Source organism: Lissotriton helveticus, chromosome 3_1, assembly GCF_964261635.1.
Source record: "Lissotriton helveticus chromosome 3_1, aLisHel1.1, whole genome shotgun sequence".
In the NCBI taxonomy this organism is placed as follows: Eukaryota; Metazoa; Chordata; class Amphibia; order Caudata; family Salamandridae; genus Lissotriton; species Lissotriton helveticus.
In genome coordinates, this window is record NC_136061.1 from 366,499,118 (window position 1) to 366,512,111 (window position 12,994).

Here is a 12,994-nt window from a genome sequence, read left to right on the forward strand (position 1 = left end):
CTCGCAGGCGCGGCGAGCGGGCCGTGACGGAACCACTCCGTCACCTGCACAGCCCACCCGAAGGGCGTGACAGAGCAGTTCCATCACAAGCTTGGGAGGGGTTAAATTATTAATTACAGGGCTAGTAAACATACATAGTTTTGCTGGAACAGCAGCCTTCTCATTTGCTTTTAGAGGTTTCGTCGGAGGGGTTACTTCTGATAGCAGTCAGGATAAATTTTCACAGCTTGGGTGAACACCGCGAGAAGGAGTGCGTCAGCGTCTATTTCTTCCTGCAAATGGTATTCAAGCACAAGTGTTACTGTGCTCTGCACTTGTTCCTGTCCACCCAGAACAATCAATTTCGAATTAAGATAATTTGGTGACTCAGACTGAAGAGTTTTGTGGATAATGTAGAGCATCTTAAGTGCACTTCTGGCCTTGATTAGGGATCAGTTGAGGAATTCTGAATTGGTGCGATGCGGCCTTACTTTCTTGTTCCAGGTACCAATCTAGCTGCTGCCCGTAATGCTGTTATAAGAGAACAAGATGGAACTTTGGGATTCTAGTGAGTAAAGCGTTTCCAGAAACTACTCTAAAAAAGCGTAGTTATTGGACTACTTTTTTAAATTCCTTACAGGAAGAAAAAGTTTAATTCCTTAAAAACGTCTGATTTGGAATTGTTCTCCTCTTGCAAAAATGCCTTTGTGCGTTTGAAGATTGACATTCTTGCACAGTATAATATCCCTGGTTTTGGGCCAATCAATGGCATATGGCCTGCAACATAAAAACTTGACTGCATTCAGCTATTACACTCCCAGGGTAGAGCAGTTTGGTTGAGAGGTGTAATTTGAGGTGGATCATGCCAGACTGATTTTTTTAAGAGCTGCTGATATGGCAATGTCTTCTTGGAATTATATTTCCAAAAACTGTTGAGTATCACTAGCATAGAAGTGGCAGGAGAAGTTGTCAACTGTATAGGGTGGAGTAAATGACAGTGAGTTTACTAGAGTAATGAACATTGCAATACACCCTGTTGGAGGGGGGAGGACTGAGCAAGACTTTTATGCATCAACATTTGTGATCAAGGATGCTGCATTTGTTTCCCCTTTTCAAAGCTGCATTTTTAGCAGGGATGCTCAATGCTGTAGATGCTGAATACCACTCCTAGGTGGCTCTGCAGCTCCAAAGGACAAGGGTGAATTCAAAGCTTTCATGCTAGCCAGAATCTATCATTCATTTGCTCACTCACGTACTCTGCACACTGTGCCAATGTAAGTCTGTGAGCAGATTTTCTTTTATTAGGATCATTTGCCCCTACACAGAGAGATCTCCTAAATAAATGTACCTCATTGCATCAAATGTTTTACTTCTCAGTTGTTTTCATTTTCATTTTACGGCTTCGCCTAGTCAACGTATGCGCTGTCACTTCAAGACATGCTGTATCTAGAATATTGGCTTGGAGCAGCGCTCTTCTTTTTAATTGGCTCCTCTTTCTGTCATTAGGAAATTGCGGCTTTTGTTTAGTGAATACGTTTACTAGTCCCTCCTTTCGGACTTTTGTATCCTCGCATGAGGACTGCCCCAGTTACATATGTTCTTACTTGCCAGGTACTTTAGAGAGCTTTCAGAGCACTCTGTTTTTTTTGTTGGCCTGCCTCTACTCGTTAAGTGTTCTGTTTACCTAATTTGGCAGCTTCATTTGCCCTGCCATCACTTAATCTCCCTGTGCCATCCTCTCAGCCTCACCCCTCCCACAACACTGCGTGCCCACCCCACCCCTCCTCCAAGGTCACCACTTGTTTTTTCTTTTGTTTAATTTACATATCTGTTTCTCACACTTAATCTCCCTGTGCCGTCTCTCCCCACCCCTTCACCTCTCCAACAACACTGCTTGTCTGCTCCAAACACCCTTACAAGATTGCTGCTTTTTTTGTTTAATTTAAATTAGAGCACTTGCGGGATTAAGTGATTATCCCAGATTCAGATGTTGAGCCGACACCCAGGCTTGAACATGGATCCCCAGCTTCCAAATCAGCAGTTCTGACCACTGCGCCATGTGGAATCATCAAACATAGCTGTGTCATTTAAAACATGGTGTGCATTTTACATATTATAAACAACAGTTTTGAGCTGTGCCCATAATTAAGAACCCAAACTTGATTCAAAATTTTTAAAACAGTTAGAGTCGTGTTTTCAAAAAAGACATTTCCATTACTCGAAAAGGATCTCGGCAATTATAGCACAGTAGGTTGCTTATTTTTCATATGTTCGTCTACCATTTAATTTCCACGTCACTGTGACAGTGCGTCCTCTCTTTCAAGAGCATTATCTATTACTGTTGTATAGCCCCCTATCGACTTCCGTCCGCAGACTCCACCTTCCATATACTACCCTTTGCCTTCGGGCTACAATGGGAAATCAGCAGCTAGGATAAATAAATCCTGCAGGAACACCAAGGGGGTGATTTCCCCGCTAGGGGGAGAGCAGAGCAAACAACAACTTGCCTGCATGGGTTCATCACCGGATTCACATCCAGAAAAACAATATTATAGTCTGTTGGTCTGTGAATGGCTGCACTACAGATGAAAAGTGAAGCGGGAGATGCCGCTTCAGTCCCTGTTGAAAAACAACTTTACAAGTTAAATATTTGGTTGATATTTGCTGTCAGAGTGCATCCATCCCACCATTGTGTGGCCCATGTTTGAGGTACTTAAATAGAGCAAATATGTTGCCAGAAGTACAGGTTATTTGACATTTGACTGCCATATTTAAAAGTCACTGGAGCGGAAACGTCAAATATAAGCGAGATATGTTGTTTACCCATGTTTATGTGATACGTCTACTGCTTATCTTGGTGTGTTGAGTTTTTAATGGCAGTGTCTCCGAATAAGCACATTTCTGTACAAGGGAAGCGTGTGAGATGCATTTATTCCAGAGGCATTCCATCAAAGATTACCTTGCCGTTGTCTCTCTAATTTGCGGGTGCATGCCATGTTTTCTGCTGACATTTGAAGCAGTTTACCACAAAGCGTGTTTTAGGAATTTAGTGCGCATATGAGCCATAGATTTCAACAACTGGCTTGCAAACTGGGTAGACCCGGCCCCAAAAATCACCCTTTTAAAATCATCAGTGACCCTGCAACTGACTGATCCTATTCACATTGCATTGGCAAGATTTGAAACATTTTTATAAATAACGTACTTTTTTTTCAGGCAGCATATTACTCTTGTCTCGTCTCCCCTCCCCTCCCTCATAGCCCATTTTCATGTTCTGCGAAGTCATCCGAATGGCAATAGCACTATAAAAATATGATCACTCCACTGCAAATAAAAAAACAAAAGTAAAAACCATTTTCATTTTCAACTCCAAGAGCTCTTACTTTATCAAATGCAAGTCCGATTGCATTGCAAATGCCTGTTTTTACTTGGTACTGTCTCTACTACTTTTTTAATCACTTGTAGTTTTACTTCTTATAGCCTACTTTTACCTTCACCCATTTTGTGTCTATTTTCAGCAGCGGTTGGCAACTAGAATGAGCGTGGTAGGGCGGGCAAATGGGTGGTGAGTGTGTGTATGAATGTAAGCCAACTATAAGTAAAAAATATATAAAGAGAAATAGGCACCTTGCTTACTGCAGTACACGTCGTCCTCACTCCAGTCCGGTGTTCTTCTTCACTGTCTCCTCCAGGCTCCAGGCAACTCCTCTAACCAATCCTGGTGCTGCTCTCACGCTGGTAACCAGCACAAGAGGAGGGCCAGGATTGGAGGGAGCGGCCTCTCTCTGCGCATGCAAGGCCACTGGAGGCCTGAGCTTTCTCAATCGCAGCTGTTCACGTTAGAGAGGTTTAAAATGCGTATGTATTTTTTTCTCCTCAAGTTTTATATAGCACGAACTTGACCCGATGTTATCAGAGCACTTTACATGAGCACTAGTTACATTACAGACACACACATTCATTTTGTTGGGCGCAGGGAGATTAAGTGATTTGCTCAGAATCACAGGATGTTGAGCATCCCTTGCCGAGATTCAAACCCAGTTCCCCAGCTTCGAGGTAAAACCGCACTCTAGCCATTAGGCTACCACAAGACAGACGAACAAAGTGACAAGTGCACTGTAAACTTAAATGCACAGCCCAGCACTCGTCCCAGTGCTGCCATTCAGCAACAATGGCCCCAGCCCGTCCTGACACTCGGCTCGGGCGGGGTGGTGGAAAAAATGGTAATAAATGAACTTTATTACCATTTTATTTTATCATCTCTAGGGCTCTAGTGGGGCGATGCTACTCTACCCTAATGGTGGAGCCGCTCCTGTCTATTTTTGTTACCTTTATTATTTTTTATGGAAGTAACACTCATGCCTTCTGCCATCTCTTCCTTTTCTTCTAAAAAAAATGTTTCCCCATTCTCCCCGTTCTCCTTTGAATTGTTAATGCGATTTTACCCAGCTTTCCTTCTTATGGAGGCAATCCCAAACCGTTTTTCCCTCTTCCTTCCCATTTTTTTCCTGTTATTTTCTGTTTCTTCTATACACATTTTTTGTCGAAAGGTCGTGTTTTTTTTAATTTCTTTTTTAGAAGTAACACTTTACAAATTTACATCTAGAAGTGACAGTTTCATTTTGAAGTTACACTCTAATGAGGTTTTCTGACAGGGAAACGGTTGAACACAAATGGAATAAGACTGTAAAGGGGAGACATGCTCTGTCGTGGATAGCAAAGGGCATATACGGCTTTGATACAAACCTGCTTTATCTGGTTTAAGTTCCCTTTAAGTGTTATCATGCTTTAAGCAGTCAGCTGTTTGGAAAATAAGATTTAAAATAAACAGTTGATAAAAAGATGTGTCACTTGGTTCCCCTAATTTAACTGAAGGGGTATATTATATCTGATTATGAGCTTGTTTTTAAGTGTTTGTCTGTGTTCTGTTCCCACAGGTCTTGAACATCAGTCTGGTGGAGGGTGAGACGATAACTGTGGAGAGTATGGAGGGGGTGGAGCCTGCCATCCTGGCCAATGAGTCTTTCCTCATGAAAGGTCAGGTGATCCGCAGTCCAACCAATCAAGTCACAGTGCACTACCAGAGCACGCAGCCAGGGAGAGCCGGGCAGTTCTACTTCCACTACCAAGGTAAGCATAGGGTGGGAGTGTCAGTGGAGGGAACCGCGCTGGAGAGTAGAAGTGTGAAAGTGTATCTTGGTGGGTAGAGTTCTTGGCTTCAAGTTATGAAGTAATAAATTCAGATTATGTCTCTATAAATTGTGTACTCTATATTGCTGTCGCCATTCGTTTTTCTCCAAGTTCTTTGCTTTCTTAACTGTGAGTTGGGTGTGTTTAAAGCTACCCGTGCTTACATTTGTTTCTAAATATATATATATAATCATTTCTGTTCGCGGAGTACAGTGGGCGGCGCCTAATGTCACCTCAGCCGAAGTATATGACTGCTCAGAGTTGCCCATCAAATGTTTCTCTCTGGAGTCTTCAAATAATCTGAATATTTACCAGCGTTGGGACTCACACATTCACCCAGTTCTCAGTCACAACCACCACCCTCTGATCAGTGGCTCCTGAAATCTCTTGACGCTACAGCGACATTGCCCAGAGATAGATTATGGGCATCTTTGAGCAGAGGGGGTCAGGAATAAGCTTGGTGGTAAAAAGACCTGGGATCAAAAGAGGTGTCCATCATACCGGTGTGAGTTTACTATCTTGTGGCTAATTAACTGGAGGACTCCAGGTTATAGGTACCGAAATGAATGCTTTAATCGGACTTCCCCAGTCTATACGCTACACTCATAGCTGAATATGGTATCTCCAGTTTACTAAATATCTATCTCCTCTTACACTCCCATTAAATCATCATAAAGTCAGAGATCTGATGGGGTGCAGATCGGTGAGGAACTCTGGGCTAATTCAGAGTACTAACATGGTATCCAATTGAAAGGGTCTTGAGGCCAAGAATGAAGAAGGCATGTGGTTAGGGCTGGGTCCAAGCAGCCAGCCGGTGTCTACCCCGCCCTCTTGATTTTCCTAGTCCATTTTCCATTTTCCTACTCTCTTTCTTAAATCCCCTGAATCCAACGAAGACAGTGTGTGGTCCGGAAAAGGTACAGCTAGTCAATCTGTGTCCCTCTGGGTTTGACTTAAAGAGGCTTATATAGGGGTTCAATGGTCCTGCCCTTCCTTCTGGCTCACCCCACATACTGATTGGCTAATAACAGCACAAGGCTTCTTAGAAAATGATTCCACCCGTCACCTGAATGTTTACTCTTTTGAAGTCAGAGTTCTCACACAATGGTGGTGTATCCGTCTCGCAGGCTATGAGCAGTGAAATCTGGGCGCGGTTGTAGGAATATGAGGTTCTCTTAGATGGTGATTATGATGATAGCAATTTGTAACATTCACAGTTACTCCAAGGCGTGTCCCGTCGCGAGACAGCATAGATCGGAAAGTGAGAAACAGAGAATTAAGCCTGCACAATAAGCCAGGTTTTCAGTTTTTTCTTAAACACTGCAGAATCACTCACTGCACACAGCTCTAAAATGATCCCAGATATGTGTGTTTGTTTGTTGGCGAATCTTAACTGTCTAGAAGGATTACAGAATTCAAATCCGGCTCTGAGTTAAGAGGCCCCCAATTGATATAAAGCATTGGGCAGTAGAACAAGAGCCTTAAATTTGACTCTTTATGTCCCTAAGTAAAGCGAAAACCATGTTCTTAATGGCACATTTAACAGAAGACGGGCCACCACATTTTGGATCACTGTCCAACAGGTACACCGGTTACCCTAAGAATAAGCATTACCATATTCAATTTTGGATGTTATCAGCGCCTGAATGATCAATTTCTTCACTGGAAAGGATAAAAGAGGAAGACATTTCTTTAGAGACCTCATAATGCCAAAACAAGCGCCTACCAACGATTTTTACTTGTGGCTTAAAGGACAGGCTGTTATCAAATGTAATCCCCAGGTTTTTGACTGAATCTTTCTGGGGTCCTGAGGGAAAGGCATCATCTGACCAGAAAGGTAGCCAGAAATCTGATGGAACCTTACCAAGGAAGAGAATGTCATTTTTTTCTGCGTTGCATTTAAGTTGAGCAGTTGCTAGCCAGTGAAAGACAGCTGTAAGGCAGGTTTTAATCTGTGTGCCCTGCAACTCTACTTCCTTGCCCCAGGAGAATAGTAGTTGTGCATCATCCGCATAGGAGAACTCTTTGGCACCCCGGTTTTCTGCTGATTGGGCCAGAGGGGTGAGGTATAAGTTAAACAAGGTACGACCTAGGGCAAAGCCCTGAGGGACTCCCATCAGTACATCACATGGGTTGGCAGAGCAAGGAGGAATCCAAAATGGTTGACTCCTATTAGCTAGAAATGACATTAGCCAGTCCAAAGCTGCCCTATTACTCGAATGGCCTGGAGACAGTCCAGCAGCATAGAGTGGGGGACGGTATCAAATGCTGCTGATAGATCTAACATACTCAGCACAGCATTTCCCCTGGCATCAGGAGTTCCTCTGAGATAGTCCGAGGCCTCTACCAATGCCATCTCAGTGCTATATCGGGCTCTAAACCCTGACTGGCTTGGATTTAGCTGATTGCTAACTTCCAAAAAACTGGATAGCTGTTTGTTCACCTGTTTTTCCAGTACTTTTGCTAGTGCAGGCTGCATGGAGATCGGACTATAGTTAGCTGGAGTGACCAGGTCCGCCGCAGACTTTTTCACAAGTGGAAGCTCAGATATTCGAAACATGGTTTATATTTGGCACCCTACGAACAATAGAGGGCACTCAGGTGCATCAACAGGCGCCTGGCGTATGGCTGGGGTTTGCCTATACATTTCAAGTTAAGGTTAGAAGGGTTTAGTGTAACTGGGGCTTGCTGTGCAGTCTCATACATCAAAATCAATTTAAATGTACTAATACATTATAAACATCCTTTGTTTCTCCATTTTTACCTGCATTGGTTGACTTTTTATGGTGCCCAGGGGATGATTGAACTTCTAATAATCTAATATTTATTTAACAATGGGTCATGGTAAAACTGATATTTCAAACTCCGGTGATATTGGGCTCACTAATTGACTAGGGCTCGTGAGTAGCAAATCACTCAAAGACTATACCTCACGGAAGCCTTTAAGTTTAGGGACTTCAAAAATATAGAAATTCAATATATTGAGCTCTATATATAGTAATGACCCAGGTTAACTATTCTAAACCCTGTCACTTTTGCTGCAGGTAGGGGTCAGGCTGGGGTCTGACCCCGCAAAGGAAACACTTTTTAGGCAAACGTTGGTGCTTGGCACAGAACGTGACCTCCTAGCCCAGTCTGTTAGCTCAGGCTACAGTGAATTCGGTAGTCAGCTGAGCACTGGGCGTCTTCCAGCATCCATTGACCTTTGCTCTTATTATGCCGTATGGAAGCTTGTGGCTACTTGGTATATGGCAAAGGGGTCACCTGCAGTTGTAGCCGGATCCTTGTAAGCTAGTAGAAGTTGGGCGGCTTGCAAACTCTGACATCCAGGATGGCACTAGGCTTACCCACTTGGACCTTCAAAACTCTGGATAGGGCACCAGCTTACATCCACAGTGCTTGGCCTAACAGTTGAATATCAGTCCCATTCCATCCAAATTCTAGGTTCAAGTTTTTGATGTTAGCAAATCAGATTTGAAGGGGGTTTGCATGCTTCCTCCACTCAGCAGGGAAACAACATGGATTCCTGTCATAGAAGATAGTTTTGTAAAATGAAAGGGACAGTTCAATTGACATCATCACACTCCCTTTGACACGCTCGAGTGACATCACTGGATTCCCCCTGGTCCCTATCGGTAGCCCCTCAACGACCTCCTATTTGCTGTCCAGGGGATAGAGGATGCCCAGAGTCAGTTAAACTAGCAGAAAGTAAACAGCAATTCATTTTCTCTTCATACCACAGCCTTCAATACTCCTAAGATTAGCTCCAGGTTTACTAAATCAACAGCTGCTTCCCCTGGTTACCTCTGTTCACTGTCCATGATTCCAGGGCTGACTCCCACGCATCCTGAAGTAGAAGGAGGTTGCTACTGGGTGGAGTAGGCCCACCTGGATCCCGGCAAGCTATGTTGTTACTAGGACACAGCTCCAAGGAACCTGCAATTGTAAAAGCCGCTGTGTATGCCAATCAGACAACTTCTAAGAGAAGGATTGCTAAATGCAGGCCCTGATATCTACCTTCTTTTTACATCAACCGTCTGCCAATTTACTACGCACACAGGCTTTGGAGCGGGGGTTCATCTAATAAGCACTGAGGGAGAGTGGGTCACTTGACATTGTATGGGGGTGACAATGGGCCACCAGCCCATGGTCCAGCCACACAAACACGGCACCCCCACCCCAAAGACTATGAAACACTCTATCCAGGCACGATACAGCAATTGAGTGTCAGAGGGGACACACATGGACACACTAAAGGTTAGCAAGGGGATTCAGTTGCTAACCATGGTTTGTCCTTTGGTACCCACTAAAATGCCTTTGTCCCTGAGTTGGGGAATCATGAAAGCAGCAACAGGAAAATGACATCAAGGGGCTCTAAGAGCCATGCTTACTTCCCCTAGCCCGTCTGCAGCATATATGAAGCTGCTGGCCTGGCAACGGGGGAAGGGGGAGTGCAGTAGGCCAACTTTGTGAGGTCATGGGGCATCAAAGAGTATGCACTTTCAATTTCTCTAACATTAACATTTTGGTGAATTAGCCTCTATGGGGGCTCTGACAGGAATTAGTATAGAACCATTTTGTGGTCTCCGCTATCTGTGGATATATCAGGAATGCACCAGAGGCGGCCTTCAGCTGCCACCTTGCATAAGGAGCCTCTCAACCCCAGCCAAAAACAAAAAATGCAGAGGATCTCCTGAGGATGAAGGAAAAATAACCAGATGTGATAAATACTGCTTACCGAGGAGTAATTTCAATTATGTTAGCTTCTTTCCATCAAGTTTTGGTTCTGTTCTCACTTCCGTAAGTCCCCATATTTCTGCAGACCCTGGAGCTCCCCCGCAGACTACTTATATGAAACCTTTATGACAGTGCCACATTTTGCGCTGGGATCTGGTCCATCATAGGGTAAGGTGGAAAACTCCTTTGGCTAATGTAAAATAGTCTCCATCTGCATGGGGATGAAAAAACAGACCTCATTCTTTCTAATGCTAAACACTCGAAATGACTCTAAAAAGTAGTACAAAATCGGTGTCAGGTGGGCCACACCTGTTAGAGCAGAGCCACCCCTGCTGCACCACCGATTGCTTCACATTCTGTGTAAGGTCTGTGAATAGATGCCTGGATTGCTCATTGCATTGAGGCATTTTTTGAAATAAAAAGAATCAATACTGCATGGATTACTTATCGGCAATCTTTCGAGTCACACCCTTTTCTTCCTCATCTGCTTCTCTTAGGTAAGAGAAAGAGCTTGCTCCTCCCAAATACTTCCTTCTTCCCAACAAACGTATCCCGTTCATATTACTAGTCATACACCCCTCCCGCCGAAGCCAGGAGCATTTAAATTATTGCCTACCCAAAAACACTTCTGTCTATCCATCCACTGCTGAAGGGAGAAGCTGAAACAGACACACCTGGCATTGGGGTGAAGGAGATGATCACAAGGACTGGAATGAGAATGCTAGTAACAAAGATCTCTAGTAGGAAATCTGAGCATTCCCTCCTCACCCAATCCCTGAACGGTATGCGAAAAGTCCAATGTTGCATGCTTAAGCTTTGACCTTCCATAATGAACTGCTTACATCAAACATGCCTGAAACGTCCCGTAAGGCATCGTTTAAGAGTCATCATGCATATGAAAATTCGACTTAAATAAACTCCAAATTCCCCTCCTGTGAGTAGTATCACCTCAAATGGTGGGAAACTGACGTCTAAGGAAGTTACCAAGGAGCCTCACACATATATTTCAAGGAAGCCTATTTTCTGTTAACCTAAGAGCTTGACAGTCCCCTAGTAGATTCCCCTAGCTCTGATCAAGAGGATCCACCCAAGCCAAAGAGCAGCCCGCATTGATAAATGTTTCCATAAAGAAAGTGACTCAGAGAATCTTCCAGGCTCGAGTGAAATTGACAAAGAATCTATCACACTGTCTAAAGCTTGAAACCCTGTCTATGTGAACCTCGACGGCTTCCTTTACCTCCAGGGTGTGTGGCAGAGCTTCTGCTTCAGAGGTCGGGGAGGGGTAAGAGAAAATAGATGGTGCATAATAACATCTCCCAAAAGAAATGGAACATTAAATATATTTTGGGCGAGGTAGCAAGAATTTCCAGTCTGGAAAGACTGCCAAGAGTTAGGGTGATCTAGTAACAAATGTGGAAACACAAACTCCTAAATGCCACCTTTAAACCAAGCTCCTGGCAGAGGGTCAAAACGATCTGCCTGCAAGGCTGGAAGACAAGGTCTTCTAAGGAGAACATAGGGCCTACTCACAGAATGGTAAAGACCAAGATCCTAATGGGCACACAGGACCTACTCAAATGATGGTTTAAAAAGCCTTACAAAATCCTGGCACTAAAGGGCCAGTGTATTACAACCCCTTTGTGTGATCAGGTTTGCTCTTCGTGTTCTCAAAATTTGCTTGCTGGTTAAGGACTGCAACAAAGAAGAGAACGGGCATCTCATGAGGCAGAAAATTCTAGTAATGTAGACTTTCAGAGACACAATGAATCAAAACCGTGTACAGAAGCCAAGTCGTTTTAGAATTATTTGCCCCACCTACATTTCAAACAGTCTTGGGAGGGACGACCAGTATCGGCACCCAAAATAGGTCCCAGCTGTCCTATGCGAGTGTTCAGGGCAGTGCTTAATGTAAGACAGTGGTTTCTGGGGACTGAGACAGTGGTTTTTGCAGACCAGCTCTTATTTTTCCTCCATAGACTGATCCAGAGCAAGAGGGAGAAAAACACACAAAAGGGGGAAGGAGGAAGAAAAAGAGGGAACACATTGATAAAGGGAGAAAGCAAGGATGAAAAAGAACCTGCATGAGTGAGATAATGAAGCAGGGAGTGTCTAGTGGTGGATCAAAGACGTATCAGGAGGAATCAAGACTACCCTGCCTTGGTATTGGCCACCCCATCCTTCCTTCAATATAGCTGGTTGCGGGCTTCTGCAATATTTTGGGCACCTGCACTTATTCTTATACAAAGTAAGCCCTGGTTTCAGTGTACACCCTTTTAATCCCTGACTGTCATTCTGTGATTTCTTGTCATTTTCCTGGGAGATAACTATCAGCCTTTTCCTAACTGATCCATCAATGTCTTCAATTAGTCGAATCTAAATCCATGACTTTGAAGTGCTATGTAAATTTGTACATTTTACTTACTTCTTAATTCAGATATTATAGATGGCTTTAAATGCAATTAATGGATTTCTATTCCCTGCATGCAATCCCTTCAGTTACTGACCTAAAGTTAGACATCTAGCTGTCCACTGCTGAATTTTGATTTTCTTTTTCTAAATATGGCTTATGTGCCAGAAAAAGGAATAGACTCTTGGAAGATAGTCCATGATAACAATCGCCTAAGCAAGAGCTATTGGCTTTGCCAATGTGTTTTAGCCATGTTGTACACTAGCGTGGCTGCTGCTCAGGAGGGTTAAATGTTAGTAGCCTCGAGAAAAGAGGAGTGGCTTAGAGTGGCGTGGAGTGGGATAGTGTGAAATGGGATAGAATGAATTGTCGTGGACTGTTGTTGAATGTCGTAGAGTGGAGTGGCAAAGCGTAGAGTTGAGTTAAGTGTTGTAGTGTGGAGTAGGGTGGCACAGAGTGTTGCAGATTGGTGTAGAGTATCATGGAATGTCACAGTGGTTTGGAGTTTCGTAGAGTGTCATAGAGTAGAAGGGGCAAAGTGTCATATAGTGAAATATAGTGTCAGACTTGAGTGTCGTAGAGTAGAGTGGAGTGTTGTAGTGTGGAGTACAGTGTTGTAGAGTGGAGTGACGTGAAATAGATTGTCGTAGAGTGGAGTGACAAAGGGGAGGGTCGTAGAGT

At 43.8% G+C, this 12,994-nt stretch overlaps 1 protein-coding gene across 1 annotated transcript in view; it reads left to right on the top strand.

The window, feature by feature from the left end:
* SEZ6 (seizure related 6 homolog) overlaps positions 1-12,994 on the top strand; it is a 1,048,734-nt gene that overhangs the window by 714,087 nt on the left and 321,653 nt on the right. Inside the window, exon 4 of the mRNA XM_078680080.1 lies at positions 4,917-5,109. Coding sequence (XP_078536206.1) covers positions 4,917-5,109 — 193 coding nt within the window. The remainder of the gene's footprint in view (positions 1-4,916; positions 5,110-12,994) is intronic.